This window comes from Lepidochelys kempii, chromosome 5 (genome assembly GCF_965140265.1).
Source record: "Lepidochelys kempii isolate rLepKem1 chromosome 5, rLepKem1.hap2, whole genome shotgun sequence".
Lineage (NCBI taxonomy): Eukaryota > Metazoa > Chordata > Testudines > Cheloniidae > Lepidochelys > Lepidochelys kempii.
Window position 1 is genome coordinate 90,313,966 of NC_133260.1, and position 18,541 is coordinate 90,332,506.

Here is an 18,541-nt window from a genome sequence, read left to right on the forward strand (position 1 = left end):
CGCCGGGCGAGCATCGGGGATCCAGCCAGTCTCCCCAGTCGTAGTCCAGGAGGTCTCCGACTCTTGTGACTTCTGCCAGGATCAAGCTCTGGCGCACCAAGCAGGACTCCGCCACCTGCACACGGAGCTGGGGGTTGTGTAGCAGGGGCTCCGTGAGGAGATCTACCCCCTCGGTGGCCGCCACAGACCTGGTGGTTAAAAACAGTTTCCAAGTCCGGAGAAGGTCCTGGTAGAAGACCGGCAGCCCAGAGAGGTCTCGCGGAAGACGTCCCGGATGGAGATAAAAGAGCTGCCGGTCATATCGGAGCCCTTGGATGTGGCGCAGGATGGCGTGCGCCAGTGTGCTCCACGCCGAACTGCCTGCACCATAGAGAAGCCTCTGTAGGGCCTGGAGGCAGAAGACACGGACCTGAGTGTGTAGACACTTCAGGCCCTGTCCCCCTTCCTTCAGGGGTAGATGAAGGACCCCTACAGGGGCCCAGTGCGTTCCTGACCAAAAGAACCCCAGAATCGATGTCCGGAGGTTGGTCAGGAAACCCGGGGCCGGGACCAGGGTGTTGAGCCGGTACCAGAGCATGGACAGGACTAGTTGATTAAGCACCAATGCTCTCCCTCGGAGGGAGAGACATTGGAGTAGTCCCGTCCATTTCCGGAACCGCTCTATCACCCCGCCCTCTAAATTTTCCCAGTTCTCCGGTGGAGAGGGATGCGTGGCAGAAAGGTAAATGCCGAGGTAGAGCAGTGGACCCGCGCTCCACCGGATGGTCTGAAGCACAGGTGGGAGGGAGCTTGCCTGCCGCCAGTCTCCTACCGCCAAGCCAGAGCTCTTGACCCAGTTGACCCGGGCGGAGGAGGCTGCCGAATAGATGGCCTGGCAAGCCTCCACCTGCGCCAAGTCGCCGGGGTCCTGGATCACGAGGAGCACGTCATCAGCGTACACCAACAGGCCAGCCACAGCTCCAGCTCCCGCAGCACCAACCCTGTCAACCTCCTGCGGAGGAGACAGAGGAAGGGCTCGATCGCCAGAGCATACAGCTGGCCTGAGAGGGGGGCACCCCTGCCGTACTCCTCGCCTGAAGCTGACTGGTTCGGTCAGGGTCCAGTTGAGCTTAACCAGACACTCTGTGGAAGCATACAGCACCCAGAGAAAACCCACAAACTGGGGTCCAAAGCCAAACGCTCGCAGAGTGCTCAGGAGGTACCTGTGGTCCACCCTATCGAATGCCTTCTTCTGATCTAGGGACAGGAGGGCGAACGACAGACCGTCTCTACACCCGAGTTCCGAAAGGTCCCGAACCAGAAATAGGTTATCAAAGATACTACAGTCCAGGACGGTGTAGGTCTGGTCTGGTCTGGGTGGATCACATCCGCCAGCACAGACCCTAGCCACAGCGAGATTACTTTCACTATGATTTTGTAGTCTGTGCTGAGGGGCAAGACGGGACGCCAATTTCGTAAATCACGGAGGTCCCCCTTCTTCGACAATAAGGCGAGCACAGCTCACCTGCACGAGAGAAGGAGGAACCCGCTCTGCAGAGACTCGGCCCAGACGGTGACTAGGTCTGGGCCGAGGACGTCCTAAAACACGCGGTCGAACTCCACGGTCAGCCTGTCCATGCCTGGAGACTTATTAGTGGGCATACAACGGAGGGCTTCCGAGAACTCGGCCAGAGTGAAAGGAAGCTCTAGCCGGTCTCGGTCACTCGCGCTGACCGTAGGGAGCTCCTCCCAAAGCACTCTGCAAGTGCTAGGGTCAGTCGGATCTGGGGAGAAAAGACTTGCGTAGAAGGCTCGGGCCCTCCCGCACATCTCCGCCGGTTCCGTGCCGTCTTCTGCCAGGAGGCAGGTGACATGTTTCTTGGCCCCCCTCATTTTCTCCAGGGCATAGAAGAAGCGGGAGCCGCGATCCATCTCCCGAAGGAGGCGGAGGCGGGATCTAACAAAGGTGCCCCGGGCCCGATAGTCCTCGAGGGTCCGGAGCTCCTCCCGCTTCTCCCGGCATGCTCTGCAGAGGAGCGGGTCTTCGGGGTTGGCGGCCAGACGCCTCTCCAGCTCTGAGACCTCCCGTTCCAACTGCTCTATTGCCACATTTCTCCGTCCGCTGGTGCCCTGGGTGTAGTTGCGGCAGAAAAGCTGGGCGTGCACCTTCCCCAGGTCCCACCATTGTCATGCCGAGGGAAAGGCACACCGCTGCCCTCGCCGGGCTATCCAGAGTTCCCGGAAGTATGTCACGAAGTATGTCACGAAGCCCTCATCCTCCAACAGGCTGTTGTTAAAATGCCAATAGGCCGGCTCCGGCCTCTCTGCTCATGAGAGATGGAAGTGTGATAGATAAATGCAGTCCAACCGGGAGTGGCTTGACCGATGGGCTTCCACCCGGACAAAGGTGAACATGGAAGTGTCATCCGGGTGGTGGTCATGCCAGATGTCCGCTAGGGAGTGATGTTCAACTATCTCCCGGAGGGTGTCCACGGCGGCCGGGCACTGCTCAGTCCCCGAGCGGTCTTGCTCCTCGAGGGTGGTATTAAAATCCCCTCCCAGGACCAGGCACTCGTGAAAATCTAAGGTGCCGAGGGAGGTGAACACCTGCTGATAGAATTGCAGCCGCTCCGGGCCCGATGTCGGGGCATAGACATTAACGAGGTTAACCACGAGCCCCTCTATATGGACCTGGAGATGCAGCAGGCGACCCAGCACGGCCTCGGCGACCCCTAGCACCTCGGGCCGTAGGTCAGGGGAGAACAGGGTTGCCACTCCAGCCTGCCGAATAGTGGAATGGCTAAAGTAGACCCTGTCCCGCCACTCCAGCCGCCAACTATCTTTGGCGGTCGGATCCGTATGGGTCTCCTGCAGGAAAATCACAGAGTACCCTCCCTCCCGAAGGAAGGAGAGCACCTGGGACCTGCGGAGAGCCATCCTACAACCCCAGGTTTTCAACGTTGTGATGGTGAGAGGTATCATGGGGAGGGCCTGGGGGGATCCTCACTGGCAGGAACGCTCGCATCCCCCAACGGGCCGTGCGACAGTCCCTGCCCATCCCATAGGTGAGTAATTGGTCACGGAAGACGCGGACCCGCCAGTAGGCCGTGGCATCCTGCTTCCCCGTCCCTTTACCTTCCCCCAAGAGGGCCCTTGTGGCCCGGAGGATTTGAAAAAAATCCCCCCATCGCTGGAGAGCAAGCTGTACCTTGTTGTGGGAGCCACGGACATCCTCTAAAAACTTCCGCAGCTCTCCTTGCAGCTCATGGGGGGGGTGGGGTTACGGTTTCCCAGTTGTTCCCTGGTAGGGTTCTTGGTGCAGCCCCGTGGCCCACTAAAACGGGCAAGCAGGGTGCTGACCCCCAACAGGGTGCCTGATGGGCTGGAGCTTCTAGGCCCGCCTCAAGCCCTGGGGCGATAGGGGACGGTGGAGGGAAAATAGCAGCCCCTAATGGGTCAGGGCAGGAGAACACAAAGGCCGCTCCCTGGGGGTCATTGGTTGGAAAAGGGAAGGAGACAGCCCTGGGGGCGGCGAAAACATTGCAGGAGGTAGACTGGATAGGGGTAGGGGCAGGGGCAGAGGCGAGGTTCTGGGTTTCGGGAGGCAAGCAGCTGGACAGTGGCGCCTCCCGATAAGGCTCAAGGATTAAGGGGGTAGGGAGGGAGCTCTCAGTAATACCGGGCGCGGGCTTTATGGCGGATTTAGCGGCTACAGCATCAGGAGGTGGATTATTTTCTGTTAGGCCCTCACCCGGAAAGGAAATTGATTGCTCCACACCAATGGGGGGTGCCCCTGGCGGCTCATGTCCCGGCCGCGTGGCGCTGGCTGTCACCTGAGCAGGCTCGGTTGTCGTCAGCAGGGTGCCATCAGCGGCTGGGTTGATGGAAGAGTCCAGGGGCTCCTCAGAGGTGGAAGCAGAAACAGCAGTTAGGGGGAGGGAGCATGGGGAAAAGAGGGGTGGAGTAAGGTTGCCCAAATCGGGGTGTGCTTGCAAAAGGTCATCCTCCCCCTGGGCGACCGGGGTCAGATCTAGGGCCTCGATCTCCTCGAACATGGAGGAGAGGACACTTCCCGTCGCCCCGGGGTTTTCCCCGCTGGCAATCGCCACGACGGTTGCCTCGGGGTTCACGGGGGCTTCGGATAGTGTCAGGACAGAAGGGGCTTCCTCAAGGGTCTCGGAGGGCAGGATCTCCCGTGGAGGGGAGACACTACCTTCCGGTGCTACCACGTCTTTCCTGGCTGACACCGGTGGATGGGATGCACTCGTGGGCAAAGCGGAAGGTTCGGCATCGGTGCCCCCCTTCCTGGTCTTCCGGGGGGCCTCCACCTCGGGTAGATGAGGCGGAGCTCGAGCCTTCCACTTGCCTCGCTTCCACTGGACTAGGGCCCAGCCCTCCATGGCATCATCTCGGGGCTGGTTAGCAGGGGTCGTATCAGAGGGTAAAGGCGATGGCAGGGGCTTGGGCAGGGGGACGGTGGGGCAGGGTCTCTCCTATGCCTGGTGGTATCTCTGCCACACCCTCCTCCATAGGCCCTGCCTGATTGTCAGCAGTGAGGGCGGGGCTCTCCCGCTCGTCTGGGCGTTGTAGGGGAGGTGCCCCTTGGGCCTGAGCGGGAGAAGTGGTGGTCCGAAGAGGAGGGGGGGCAGGTTCGGGTATCGGGCGGCCAGGGGCATCGGCAATGACGGGGCCGATGTCCTGCCGGGTCTCGGGGATCCCAGGTGCCCCTCCTTGCCGGGCTAAGGGGCAGTCCCTCCGGACATGCCCCGACGCCTAGCAGAGGTAGCACCGGGCTTCCCCCGTGGAAAAGTACACCAGGTAACGGGCCCCCTGGTGGGGGACTAGGAAGGACCCTTCGAGCGCCACTCCATCACGCGCCACCGACGGCAGTAAAAGTTGCACTTGCCGGCAGAAGGAAAAGATGTGAGGAAGGGTGGGGTCCTTGCAGCCCAACGGGAGAGGGCTGATAACAGAAACAGGTTTCCCCAGGGTGGAAAGGGTGGGTAACAGGGCAGCATTGGGGAGAAAAGAAGGCACAGAGGTCAGGACCAGGCAGACGCCCAGGTCCTCCAGCGGCTCTAGGGGGACAAACACCCCCCCCCCACCAGGCCCCTCTCCACTGCCTCCTGGGCGGCAGCCTCCAATGCTAAGAAGATGACGACATTCCCATACATTTTGGAGGCCGCCACAAAGGCCGAGGGCCCCACCACCCTCGCCAATGCCCACACGTAGGTCTCCACGTGGGGCGAGGTGGGCATCAGGAGGCATCGGACACCGTGCTTCCTTGTCATGGTGGGGAAGGGGCCCCGGCTGCTGTTGATGGTGGCGGAGGCGGTGGGCGGGAGAGATGACGAGGCGACAGGCGGGGGGGCTGCCGCCGTCCGGGCATACGTCCTGGGGGCTGAGGGAGGGACACCCGCAGAGTCGGTGGAGGGGGCAGCAAGGAGGGACACCGTGGTCGGTGGTGGGGCTGCAGCAGTGGGGGTGGCCCCTGCCACGGAGGGCCTGGTGGTTTTAGCGGGGCCCTTCCCCTTCTTCTTGCCCTGGCCTTTCCCGCCGGCTGTGGGGGCTCCCCTAGAGTCTGGGGAGGCGGTGGGCATAGCAGCGGCAGAGGTCACCCCGGTGCCCTCCATTGCCGATGCCCCAGCGGGGGCAGTGGCAGGTGATTAACTGGAGTTGGGGTCAGGTAAAAAGGGACAGACTGTGGAATGGGCAGTTCGGGGGTGGGGGGCACATGAACCACCGTATGCTTGTCCAGAGAGTCCTGTTTGGTTGGCTGGTGCTTCTGGCCCACACGGTGGAATCAGGGCGAGCAGCTAAGTCCAGAGGCAGATGTTAAACAGCCAGCAATGACGATGGAGTGGGCAGTGATGAGGATAGTAGTGTGGGAGAGGGGGGGACACAGATGGATCGGGGGGCATCTCCGTGCCACACCCCCTGTGTCCCCACAAACATAGTCATGACACAGTCAAGGCCTCCCCACACACGAGAGCACCGTTCGAAAGTTACTCAGTCTTGAGCCCCCTCCACGGGGATTTGTAGATTCCCCGGGAGGTGTTCCTCCGGTAGACGTCTGTTTCCCTTCCTTGTCCAGGCTTTCTTTTTCGCAGCTCCAACATTCCAGGGATGCCAGAGCAGGTGATAAGAAATTTTCTCAGCCAGAGACAGATCCACAAACAAACAGCAAGCGGCTGGGTCTGGGGGCTGGGTCCTTCCACTCCCCCCCCTCCGGGGAGCGGGTCAGCAGGCCCCCCTCTCTCGGGGGGGGGGGGAGGTTTCAGCTGGAGCAGCAGCAGCGTCCAAGGGCAGGCGGGGGGGGGGGGGGGGGGGCTAACAGCCAGCCAGCAGCCGGCCAGCACTCTAGCAACAGCAGAGAAAGAAAAAAAAACAACAAAAGAAAAGAAAGGGGGAGAGCGTCTGGCCCGGTCGGGGGGGAAGCCGAAGCAGGGGCAAAAAGCAAGAAAAGCCCAGGCCAGAGGGCAGCAGTAGGAGAGCAGGCTAAGTAGGTCCCTTTTCCCTGGGTAAGGGCCCTGTTACAGTCAAAACCCCTATTTTCTATTGAAAAACAATTTTAAAAGTAAATTTTTGACCAACCCTAGCTAGGGCAAAATCCTTAAGTTGTTGTTCAGCTTCTACTCAAACTAATGAAATACCATTCCAATCCATGGGAGTTTGTTTGGCTGAGTCAGGAATGAGTTAAAGCTAAATGAGGACCTCAGGACTGTGATTAAAGGTCTCGTTCAAGTTCCTACTAAACAGGTGTCATCACAAAAAACAATCAGGAACCTTCTGGAGACAATTAAGACAGGCTGATTAGAACACCTGCAGCCAATCAAGAAGCTGCTAGAATCAATTAAGGCAGGCTAACCAGGGCACCTGGGTTTTAAAAAGGAGCTCACACCAGTTTGTGGTGTGAGGAGCTGGGAGCAAGAGGCATTAGGAGCTGAGAGTGAGAATGCGGACTGTTGGAGGACTGAGGTATACAAGCATTATCAGACACCAGAAGGAAGGTCCTGTGGTGAGGATAAAGAAGGTGTTGGGAGGAGGCCATGGGGAAGTAGCCCAGGGAGTTGTAGCTGTCACACAGCTGTTCCAGGAGGCACTCTAGACTGCTGCATTCCACAGGGCCCTGGGCTAGAACCCGGAGTAGAGGGTGGGCCTGGGTTCCCCCAAAATCCTCCCAACTCCTGGTCAGACACAGGAGGAGTTGACCTGGACTGTGAATTCAGAAAAATGGCCAAGCTGAGGGCTTCTGTGAAGCTCCAAGGCGAGCAAATCCACCAATAAGCGCAAGACCCACCAAGGTAGAGCAGGAACTTTGTCACACCTCCTACCAAGAGCCTCTGGCAGACCGTAGCCCTCAGCCAGTTCCATAGATTCCAAGGCCAGAAGGGACCACTGTGATCATCTAGTCTGACCTCTGGCATAACATAGGCCATAGAACATCCCTAAAATGAATTGTACAGCAGATCTTTTAGAAAAACATCCAATCTTGATTTAAAAATTGTCAGTGATGGAGAATCCACCATGACCATCAAGTAAATAGTCCCAGTGCTTAATTACTCTCGCCATTAAAATTTGCAACTTATTTCCAGTCTGAACTTGTTTAACTTCAACTTCCAGCCATTGGATCATGTAATTCCTTGCTCTCTGAGACTGAAGAGCCCATTAACAAATATTTGTTCTCCATGTAGATACTTATAGACTGATCAAGTCACCCCTTAACTTTCTCTTTGTTAAAATAAATAGACTGAGCTCGAGTCCATCTCTGTAAGGCATGTTTTCTAATCCTTTAATCATTCTTGTGCCTCTTCCTAGCTTGAGCTCAGCTCCTTGCCCCACATCCCTTGTCAGTTCTCAACTGCTGGGGTTTTCTCCTCAGCTTCCCATGACCTATTACTTCTTAGAGGTTTTTCTCCTCTACATCTGCCCTCTCTCCTCAGAGCTAGCCACAGGAGACACCCCACCACCACCTGCACTTTTCCTCAGCTGGTCTAGCCATCCATCCTGCTTCCCCCCTCCATGGACTTCTAGCAGCCTTCTTCAGGGAACTCGCTCCCTACTTCCTCTTCCTCCTTTTAAATCTCAGACCCTGCACAGGTAGGGCTGGGCTAACTGGCCCAAGGCTTCCTGGCCCTTAAAGGGACAGGTGGCCCTGTTACAGTCAAAACGCCTATTTTCTATTGAAAAACAATTTTAATAGTAAATTTTTGACCAACCCTAGCTAGGGTGAAATCCTTAAGTTGTTGTTCAACTTCTACTCAAACTAATGAAATCCCATTCCAATCCATGGGAGTTTGTTTGGCTGAGTCAGGAATGAGTTAAAGCTAAATGAGGACCTCAGGACTGTGACTAAAGGTCTTGTTCAAGTTCCTACTAAACAGGTGTCATCACAAAAAAGCCACCACAATTGACAAACTTTTTGGCAAACTTGGGAGACAGCATGAAATCCTGGCCCCAGTGAAATCAATGGCACTATTTCACCCTGAATGAGCATAGAGAATAACAATTCTCAGCATTTATCACAGAGTCAGAAAACGTAGATCTCAGAGATTGGGGAAAAATTATTATATCAACTACTCTGCCTCCCTGCCAGAATACTGGTGTGTCCTACTAAAGTATAGCTGGTAATGTTTTGTCCAGTGGACTTTTAAATCTCCCAAGCAATGGGGCCCCATCACTTCCCCATAGGAAGACTATTCCGAAGTCTAATATGTCTATCAAGAAGTTTTTCTAGTGTTTAGCCCAAATTTTCCCTTTTATTAATTTAATACAATTACTGCTTTTGTATCGATTTGAACACCCTACAAAACATTCATAGACTTATGTCCCTACCTCTGTCATTTCCTAGCCAAGCTGTAAATATTTATCTCTTTCAATCTTTTCTCTAAGTCAGGCCCTCCAGCCCCTGATAATTTTTGTTGTTTTTCTCTGAACTCCCTCTAGTCTGTAAATATATTTCTGTCAATGTGGTATCTAGAGATAAATGCAATTTTACGTACCGTCTATGGAGAAGGACTATGTCAACACCCCCTCTCTTCTCCATGATATGACATTTCTGTGAATACAGCCCAAAATTCTACTGGTCTATCTTGCTGTCACATGGCATAATGAATTCATGCTAATTTGCTGTTCCCTATCACCCTTAGGTCTTTTTCAGCATTATGGCTTCTCAAGTTTCTCCTTTTCCTTGAATAACAGCATTTGAATAGTCATTGCCCAGCTTGATATATCATCTTGCCTTTTTTTCTGCTGTTGTTTTCTGCTCTCTTTAGGTCCTTTTGAATTATGTCTCTGTCCTCATGGACATTTGCAGTTCCTTCCAGTTCAATACCATCTATGAATTTAACTCACATGTTGCTTATAGATCTCTAAAGAAGATATTACTCTAAAGAAGAGTAAATAGTACCCCGTACATAGGGTGGTTAATATTAACGTTTGTAAAAACAGTAAAGCATTTTACATGACTTGAATAGGAACACTCACATTGTTATTTATATAATGCCGTAAACGTGTATGGTGGTTTATAAATAAGTCCTAGAGGACTGAAAACTGATTTTAAAACCACAGCATGCAAAACCAATAATAAATAACCTTGCTGTTGTGGAAAGGTGCATGCTAAGGCAGGTGCCACTCCCACAGCTCCCATTAGTTGTGGTTCCAGGCCAGTGGGAGCTGCAGAGATGGCCCTCGGGGCGGGGGCAGCACGCGGAGCCTCCCTGGCCACCCATGAGTCTAGGGGCTGCAGGGACCTGGCGACTGCTTCCGGGAGCTGCATGGAGCTAGGGCAGACAGGGATCCTGCCTTAGCCCTGGGCCCCTGCTGTGCCACCGACCCAACTTTTAATGGCCCAGTGGGTGGTGCTGACCGGAGCCGCCAGGGTCCCTTTTTGACCGGGTGTTCTGGTCGAACACTGGACATCTGGCAACCCTAAAAGACATTGGTTATTTTAACAGTTTTTTATTTAAATTGGAGTTCTGCTTTTATTGTTTTCCATTAAGATCTCAACCTTCAATATCGTGATAATTCTTTCCTCAGACAACAGAAGATGAGCCCTCTGAAAAGGATGCCTTGCAGCCAGGACAAAATATCGTCGCAGCAGGCTATGCTTTGTATGGCAGTGCTACCCTGGTGGCTCTTTCTACAGGGCAAGGAGTGGACTGCTTCATGCTAGATCCGGTATATACACAAGATATTACTATATACATTCTTTCTGCCTTTTCGTATTTCATGTGCTAGGCTTTACTTATTTTCTCATTCCTCTCTGGTTTAGAGAATATTATTTGTGGCATTCTCCCTTTTCAGCTTGTCCTATTTTAATCTGTCCTTGTCCTACTGGTACTTGGTAATACAAAACCACCTTGGCTGCAGTTCTGCAGTCCCATTCGTGGAAGGGAAGAAATTGAGACCTTGCCCCTGTGTATTATCTTAAGACTACATCATAGCCCTACACTGGGAAATGTTTAAGAAAACTCATCATGGGCAGTGCCTTTGCCTCCAATTAAGGGCCCCATCCTAGTTTTTTAAAAAAAGCCTCAGTTTAGCTTTTAATTCAGCAAATGCAAATACTAATTATGGGTATAATTCATACACACTTATATCCCTAACTTCCTGACTGCATCTGCAGGTTAGGTAGCTTTACTTTGAGTGCTTTAACTTGCATACTCAAATATTGCAAATAAAAAAAGTGCCCATAAAACTGCAGACTGCTTCTCCACATCAGACACCAGAAGCCCAGACAGCATTGTCCAAGGAGCTTGAGTCGGAGAAAGGAGATGGCTCATTTGGAAAGTCAGCACAAGATAGGCAACAATATAAAGGTTTTATTTAATTAATGGGCGAAATCTTGGCTCCATGGAGGCCAACCATTGTGCATTGACTTCAGTGAAGGCCAATATATCTAAGCTCTAAAAGTAACTTACTGAAGAGATCGCACCAAGCAGACAGACTGGGGACAGAATTGATGTGAGGGCTGAGGGAGGACACTGCATTAATTAATTAGAATTTTCAGGTTTGGGGAGAAGCTAGAAGCTCCCTGGCTGCCTGATGATTTGGAGATCTCATGCAGCAGTGGCCAAGATCAGTCTACTCAATATATTTGGGATGTTAACAACACTCTAGTTAACATATACATACAGTGGGGGTGCACAGGGGCAGTTCAAAAATCAAGACAACCCCCAAAAATCAATTTTAAAAAACATGATTTTGATCCAATCTCATGACATTTTCAGGTCTGACTCATCTTTTTAAGATTTGGGGTTCATAATACTGGACTGTAGTCACTTTATGACAATTATTTCTGAGATTATTTTTGTTCACATTGAAGATATGGCAAATCTTCCTGTACCTAAAGCAGCTTTCCTGTTTGTGATCTGTTTGAAACAATGACAAGTCATATAAATGAATGCTGATTAAAGGACCACATTGTGCTAAAGTTTTTCAAACTTTCCTTTAGCGTGGCATCTCTGATAGAGTATATACAAAGTATCCTGCTTCCTGCTAGTAATTGGTGCACCTCATTCTTCTGTAGGCTCTTGGTGAATTTGTTCTGGTGGATAAAGATGTGAAAATCAAGAAGAAAGGGAAGATCTACAGTATCAATGAGGGTTATGCTAAGTACTTTGATCCTGCAATGACAGAGTATTTACAAAGGAAGAAATTCCCTGAGGTGAGGAAAATATCAGCTTTGTAATCAGCTAATGCAGCAAGGGCTCATGCTGCTTTGAGCACAGTAGGCTCAAAGAGGAGGATAGGTTTGACTGTTTTGCTGAATTAAACTCCTTGTCAACATTATCTACAACCTGGTACATTCTGGCCACATGGCTAAAGTACTTTGGTTTCCACTACTCTGAAAATCCTTTATAACTTCAACTTTTATGGTAGCCAAACTCATTGGCATTGTGTAATAGTTTGGAGGAAGATGTGCTAGATAATAAGAGCCAGAGTTTTAAAGAACCTCTGAAATTATGCATGCAAAATTTGGACATGCACCTATTTTCAAATATATTTGAATATGCACCTAAATTAATAATATGCACAATTATCCATTTTGGGCTAGATTTCTCACTGCTGCTCAGTAGGTTGCATTGAAGGGCAGGGTGTAAAAATCCTCCCGCACAGTTGCACCCTTGTGCAGCAGCAGGGTACAGTTGCAAATCCCATGCTGTGCAAAGACTAACACCTCTTGGGGCATAATACAACTCCAAAGGCAAAGAGGTGGACTCATGACCATGCCCCCCTTCCCCCATACTGGGTGTACATTGTACCACCTGAACAGGTATAGCTGAGGGCATGCTACCTTCTACATTCTGCTGCCTCTGGAACTCTCCACCTGCAATGCCTTCAGCATGGATCAGTGCCTAATAAGGTATGACTGAGCCCTTTGTGAGGATGAACAGGTACATGTACACATTTTGCTTGTGCAGCTTTGAAAAGTTCTTTGAAAATGTGTCTGTGTATGTCCAACAAGTCACTTCAAAATGTGGTCAACTATAATTACTCAAGTTTGAATTTTGTTAGGATGCTAGAATTAACCCTACTCTTGCGAAAGAAGACATCTGATTTATGTCTCATCTAAAAGTCAGTGCATCCAGTAGCAAACTTCCCCATAGCGCTATACTGAGGCACTGGTTCAGTAATGGCACAGTAGCACAAGAGCCTACTTGCTAGTTACTTCCTGTACCTAGGGTTACCATACATCCGTATTTTCCCAGACATGTCCGGCTTTTTGGTTCTTAAATTGTTGTCTGGGAGGAATTTTTAAATATCTAAAAATGTTCAGGATTTTGCCATTATTATTTTTCCCCAAAGAAGAATTGATCATTCAAGAAAGAGTGAATGTTGATCATGCGAGAGAGAAGAGAGAACGCGGCACACTCAGGGGAGGAGGAGGAGGGCCAGAGATTTGGGGAAGGAATTCAATGGGGCAGGGAGGGGGTGGAGTTGGGGCAGGGACTTTAGGGAAGGGGTTGGAATGGGTTGGGGAAGGGGAGGGGGGCACAAGCAAATACACCACTCCCCCAATCCCCCATGGAGTGTCCTCTTTTTTGAATGTTCAAATATGGTAACCCTACTGTAGCACCATGTGTTGTACTTGGACACGAGCTCTCCAAGCAATGGCACAAACTGATCCTGCTTAGTTTGTCAAGTCCAATGGGATCACATCTTTAGATAAGGTTGCAGGTCATATTTCTGTGAGGACTTCTTGGTAGGCTGTAAACTTACATCTTGCTACACTGAACAAAATAGGTAGTTTTGCTCTGTCTGCCCAAGAACTCTACTTTATTGCTCGAAGTTGTTACTATGAGATATGTCGTACTATAAAGCTGTGCATCTGTTTGTGGTTTTATTTGAAACAGAAATGAGGAATTTAGTCTACTTTTGAGGGAAGTGGAACACAGTTTACAGCCTTCTTGCTTCCTGAAAATTGCTTCTTTATATATGAATCCTTCAATCCCCCAGCTCAAAACATAATCTACTTTTTATAAAGCCACCTGACAGGTGAAAAAAGTGTAAACTGTTTGTTCAATTAGCAAAGCTACCCAAAAACAAACAAACCAGGAAACGCCATGTATCATTATGTTTCATACGTTTAAATTTCAAAGGGTGAGAAAAACATCAAACAGTGCAATCCAATGACATTTCACCAGCACTCTGGCAACATCTCTGTGGAGTATCTGTAACTTGTCACACAGGTCTATCATGTGACTCAATAAATCCTGCAGGACTTCAAACCTCATTTACAAAAACATATTGGTTAGACCTTGCTCTGTGCTATTGTTGCAGAATGGCTACTGGAAATGTTTCTAAACTAAGGTTTCAGAGTAACAGCCGTGTTAGTCTGTATTCGCAAAAAGAAAAGGAGTACTTGTGGCACCTTAGAGACTAACCAATTTATTTGAGCATGAGCTTTTGTGAGCTACAGCTCACTTCATCGGCTGCATACCGTGGAAACTGCAGCAGACTTTATATATACACAGAATATGAAACAATACCTCCTCCCACCCCACTGTCCTGCTGGTAATAGCTTATCTAAAGTGATCATCAGGTTGGGCCATTTCCAGCACAAATCCAGGTTTTCTCACCCTCCACCCCCCCACACAAATTCACTCTCCTGCTGGTGATAGCCCATCCAAAGTGACAACTCTTTACACAATGTGCATGATAATCAAGTTGGGCCATTTCCTGCACAAATCCAGGTTCTCTCACCCCCCTCCCAAAAACCACACACACAAACTCACTATCCTGCTGGTAATAGCTCATCCAAAGTGACCATTCTCCCTACAATGTGCATGATAATCAAGGTGGGCCATTTCCAGCACAAATACAAACTTTGTGTGTGTATGGGGGTGGGGGGGATGTGAGAGAACCTGGATTTGTGCTGAAAATGGCCCAACCTGATGATCACTTTAGATAAGCTATTACCAGCAGGACAGTGGGGTGGGAGGAGGTATTGTTTCATATTCTGTGTATATATAAAGTCTGCTGCAGTTTCCACGGTATGCATCTGATGAAGTGAACTGTAGCTCACGAAAGCTCATGCTCAAATAAATTGGTTAGTCTCTAAGGTGCCACAAGTACTCCCTTTCTTTTTTCTAAACTAAAACATCTAGTTAGCAGCAGGTTTTTTTTTAAACTTTAAAAGGTAATACTGTGTCAATGCAGTCACTACTCACATCTTCTTGGGAAGGTCCTATAAAAGGTTTCAGCCCAGTCATTACTGAATATTTTAGCTGACATCAGAAAACCTAGGGGCAGTTCAGCATGACCAACAGTTCCTCAGGAAAGGCCCAAGCCATTATGGTGCCATCACTTCCACTCGAAGAGAGGCCTTTCTTCATCCCTGCTGCAGGGTTTGGGCTCCAGAGAGCCTCCTAAAAAAATAATGGAAAAAACAGGCAGCTTCTGCCCGTACAATCTTTTCAGGCTGCATTAGCTTGAAGTTGAAGCAAACAAGATGTAGGGCCTAATTCAGAAAAGCAGCCTGCAATGTTGCACATGCAAATAATTGTAGGCGCAATTTCTCAGGCATAAATGCAAAGGTTTTTAGACATCTTGCTACTTGACTGAGGGTATGTCTACACTACGGAATAAGGTCAAATTTATAGAAGTCATTTTTTTAGAAAGCGGTTTTATATATTTGAGTGTGTGTGTCCTCACAGAAAATGCTCTAAGTGCATTAACTCAGCGGAGCGCTTCCACAGTACTGAGGCTAGAGTCGACTTCCGGAGCATTGCACTGTGGGTAGCTATCCCACAGTTCCCGCAGTCTCCGCTGCCCATTGGAATTCTGGGTTGAGATCCCAATGCCTGATGGGGCTAAAACATTGTCACGGGTGGTTCTGGGTACATATCGTTAGGCCCCCGTTCCCTCTCTCCCTCCGTGAAAGCAAGGGCAGACAATCGTTTCGCGCCTTTTTTCCTGAGTTACCTGTGCAGACGCCATACCATGGCAAGCATGGAGCCCGCTCAGGTAACAGTCACCCTATGACTCCTGGGTGCTGGCAGACGCGGTACAGCATTGCTACACAGTAACAGCAACCCCTTGCCTTGTGGCAGCAGACGGTACAGTACGACTGGTAGCCGTCATAGTCATGTCCGAGGTGCTCCTGGCCATGTCGGCTGGGAGCGCCTGGACAGACATGGGCTCAGGGACTAAATTTGGAGTGACTTGACCAGGTCATTCTCTTTAGTCCTGCAGTCAGTCCTATTGAACCGTCTTATGGTGAGCAGGCAGGCGATACGGATTGCTAGCAGTCGTACTGTACCATCTTCTGCCAGGCAGGCAAGAGATGAGGATGGCTAGCAGTCGTATTGTACGATCTTCTGCCAGGCAGGCAAGAGATGAGGATGGCTAGCAGTCGTATTGTACCATCTTCTGCCAGGCAGGCAAGAGATGAGGATGGCTAGCAGTCGTATTGTACCATCTTCTGCCAGGCAGGGAAGAGATGAGGATGGCTAGCAGTCGTATTGTACCATCTTCTGCCAGGCAGGGAAGAGATGAGGATGGCTAGCAGTTGTACCGTACCAACTTCTGCCAGGCAGGGAAGAGATGAGGATGGCTAGCAGTTGTACCGTACCAACTTCTGCCAGGCAGGGAAGAGATGAGGATGGCATGCAGTCCTTCTGCACCATCTGCTGCCAGCCAAAGATGTAAAAGATAGATGGAGTGGATCAAAACAAGAAATAGACCAGATTTGTTCTGTATTCATTTGCTTCCCCCCCTCCCCCGTCTAGGGGACTCATTCTTCTAGGTCACACTGCAGTCACTCACAGAGAAGGTGCAGCGAGGTAAATCTAGCCATGTATCAATCAGAGGCCAGGCTAACCTTCTTGTTCCAATAAGAACGATAACTTAGGTGCACCATTTCTTATTGGAACCCTCCGTGAAGTCCTGCCTGAAATATTCCTTGATGTAAAGACACCCCCTTTGTTGATTTTAGCTCCCTGAAGCCAACCCTGTAAGCCGTGTCATCAGTCGTCCCTCCCTCTGTCAGAGCAACGGCAGACAATCATTCCGCGCCTTTTTTCTGTGCAGACGCCATACCCAGGCAAGCATGGAGGCCGCTCAGCTCACTTTGGCAATTAGGAGCACATTAAACACCACATGCATTATCCAGCATTATATGCAGCACCGGAGCCTGGCAAAGCAATACCGGGCGAGGAGGCGATGACAGCGCGGTCACGTGAGTGATCAGGCCATGGACACAGATTTCTCTGAAAGCATGGGCCCTGCCAATGCATGCATCATGGTGCTAATGGGGTAGGTTCATGCTGTGGAACGCCGATTCTGGGCTCGGGAAACAAGCACAGACTGGTGGGACCGCATAATGTTGCAGGTCTGGGACAATTCCCAGTGGCTGCAAAACTTTCGCATGCGTAAGGGCACTTTCATGGAACTTTGTGACTTGCTTTCCCCTGCCCTGAAGCGCATGAATACCAAGATGAGAGCAGCCCTCACAGTTGAGAAGCGAGTGGCGATAGCCCTGTGGAAGCTTGCAACGCCAGACAGCTACCGGTCAGTTGGGAATCAATTTGGAGTGGGCAAATCTTCTGTGGAGGCTGCTGTGATGCAAGTAGCCTTGGCAATCAAAGGCTGCTGATATCAAGTGTAGTGACCCTGGGAAATGTGCAGGTCATAGTGGATGGCTTTGCTGCAATGGGATTCCCTAACTGTGGTGGGGCCATAGACGGAACCCATATCCCTATCTTGGCACCGGAGCACCAAGCCGCCGAGTACATAAACCGCAAGGGGTACTTTTCAATAGTGCTGCAAGCTCTGGTGGATCACAAGGGACGTTTCACCAACATCAGTGTGGGATGGCCGGGAAAGGTACATGACGCTCGCATCTTCAGGAACTCTGGTCTGTTTCAAAAGCTGCAGGAAGGGACTTTATTCCCAGACCAGAAAATAACTGTTGGGGATGTTGAAATGCCTATATGTATCCTTGGGGACCCAGCCTACCCCTTAATGCCATGGTTCATGAAGCCGTACACAGGCAGCCTGGACAGTAGTCAGGAGCTGTTCAACTACAGGCTGAGCAAGTGCAGAATGGTGGTAGAATGTGCATTTGGACGTTTAAAGGCGCGCTGGCGCAGTTTACTGACTCGCTTAGACCTCAGCAAAACCAATATTCCCACTGTTATTACTGCTTGCTGTGTGCTCCACAATATCTGTGAGAGTAAGGGGGAGACGTTTATGGTGGGGTGGGAGGTTGAGGCAAATCGCCTGGCTGCTGGTTACGCGCAGCCAGACACCAGGGTGGTTAGAAGAGCACAGGAGGGCGTGGTACACATCAGAGAAGCTTTGAAAACCAGTTTCATGACTGGCCAGGCTACGGTGTGAAAGTTCTTTGTTTCTCCTTGATGAAACCCCCCGCCCCTTGGTTCACTCTACTTCCCTGCAAGCTAACCACCCACCCCTCCTCCCGTCAATCACCGCTTGCAGAGGCAATAAAGTCATTGTTGCTTCACATTCATGCATTCTTTATTCATTCATCACACAAATAGGGGGATGACTACCAAGGTAGCCCAGGAGGGGTGGTGGAGGAGGGAAGGAAAATGCCGCACAGCACTTTAAAAGTTTACAACTTTAAAATTTATTGAATGCCAGCCTTCTTTTTTTGGGCAATCCTCTGTGGTGGGGTGGCTGGTTGGCCGGAGGCCCCCCCATCGCGTTCTTGGGCATCTGGGTGTGGAGGCTATGGAACTTGGGGAGGAGGGCGGTTGGTTACTCGGGGCTGCAGTGGCAGTCTGTGCTCCAGCTGCCTTTGCTGCAGCTCAACCATACACTGGAGCATACTGGTTTGGTCCGCCAGCAGCCTCAGCATTGAATCCTGCCTCCTCTCATCACGCTGCCGCCACATTTGAGCTTCAGCCCTCTCTTTCAGCCCGCCACTTACTCTCTTCAGCCCGCCACCTCTCCTCCCGGTCATTTTGTGCTTTCCTGCACTCTGACATTATTTGCCTCCACGCATTCGTCTGTGCTCTGTCAGTGTGGGAGGACAGCATGAGCTCAGAGAACATTTCATCGTGAGTGCAGTTTTTTTTTCTTTCTAAGCTTC

General features: G+C 50.8%; 1 protein-coding gene across 2 annotated transcripts in view; it reads left to right on the forward strand.

Annotated features, from left to right (window-relative positions):
- The window catches only part of LOC140911611 (fructose-1,6-bisphosphatase isozyme 2), a 43,337-nt gene that overhangs the window by 14,981 nt on the left and 9,815 nt on the right, over positions 1-18,541 (forward strand). For both annotated transcript variants that reach the window (XM_073344987.1, XM_073344986.1), the window contains exons 4-5: positions 10,018-10,158; positions 11,510-11,647. In XM_073344987.1, coding sequence (XP_073201088.1) covers positions 10,018-10,158; positions 11,510-11,647 — 279 coding nt within the window. The remainder of the gene's footprint in view (positions 1-10,017; positions 10,159-11,509; positions 11,648-18,541) is intronic.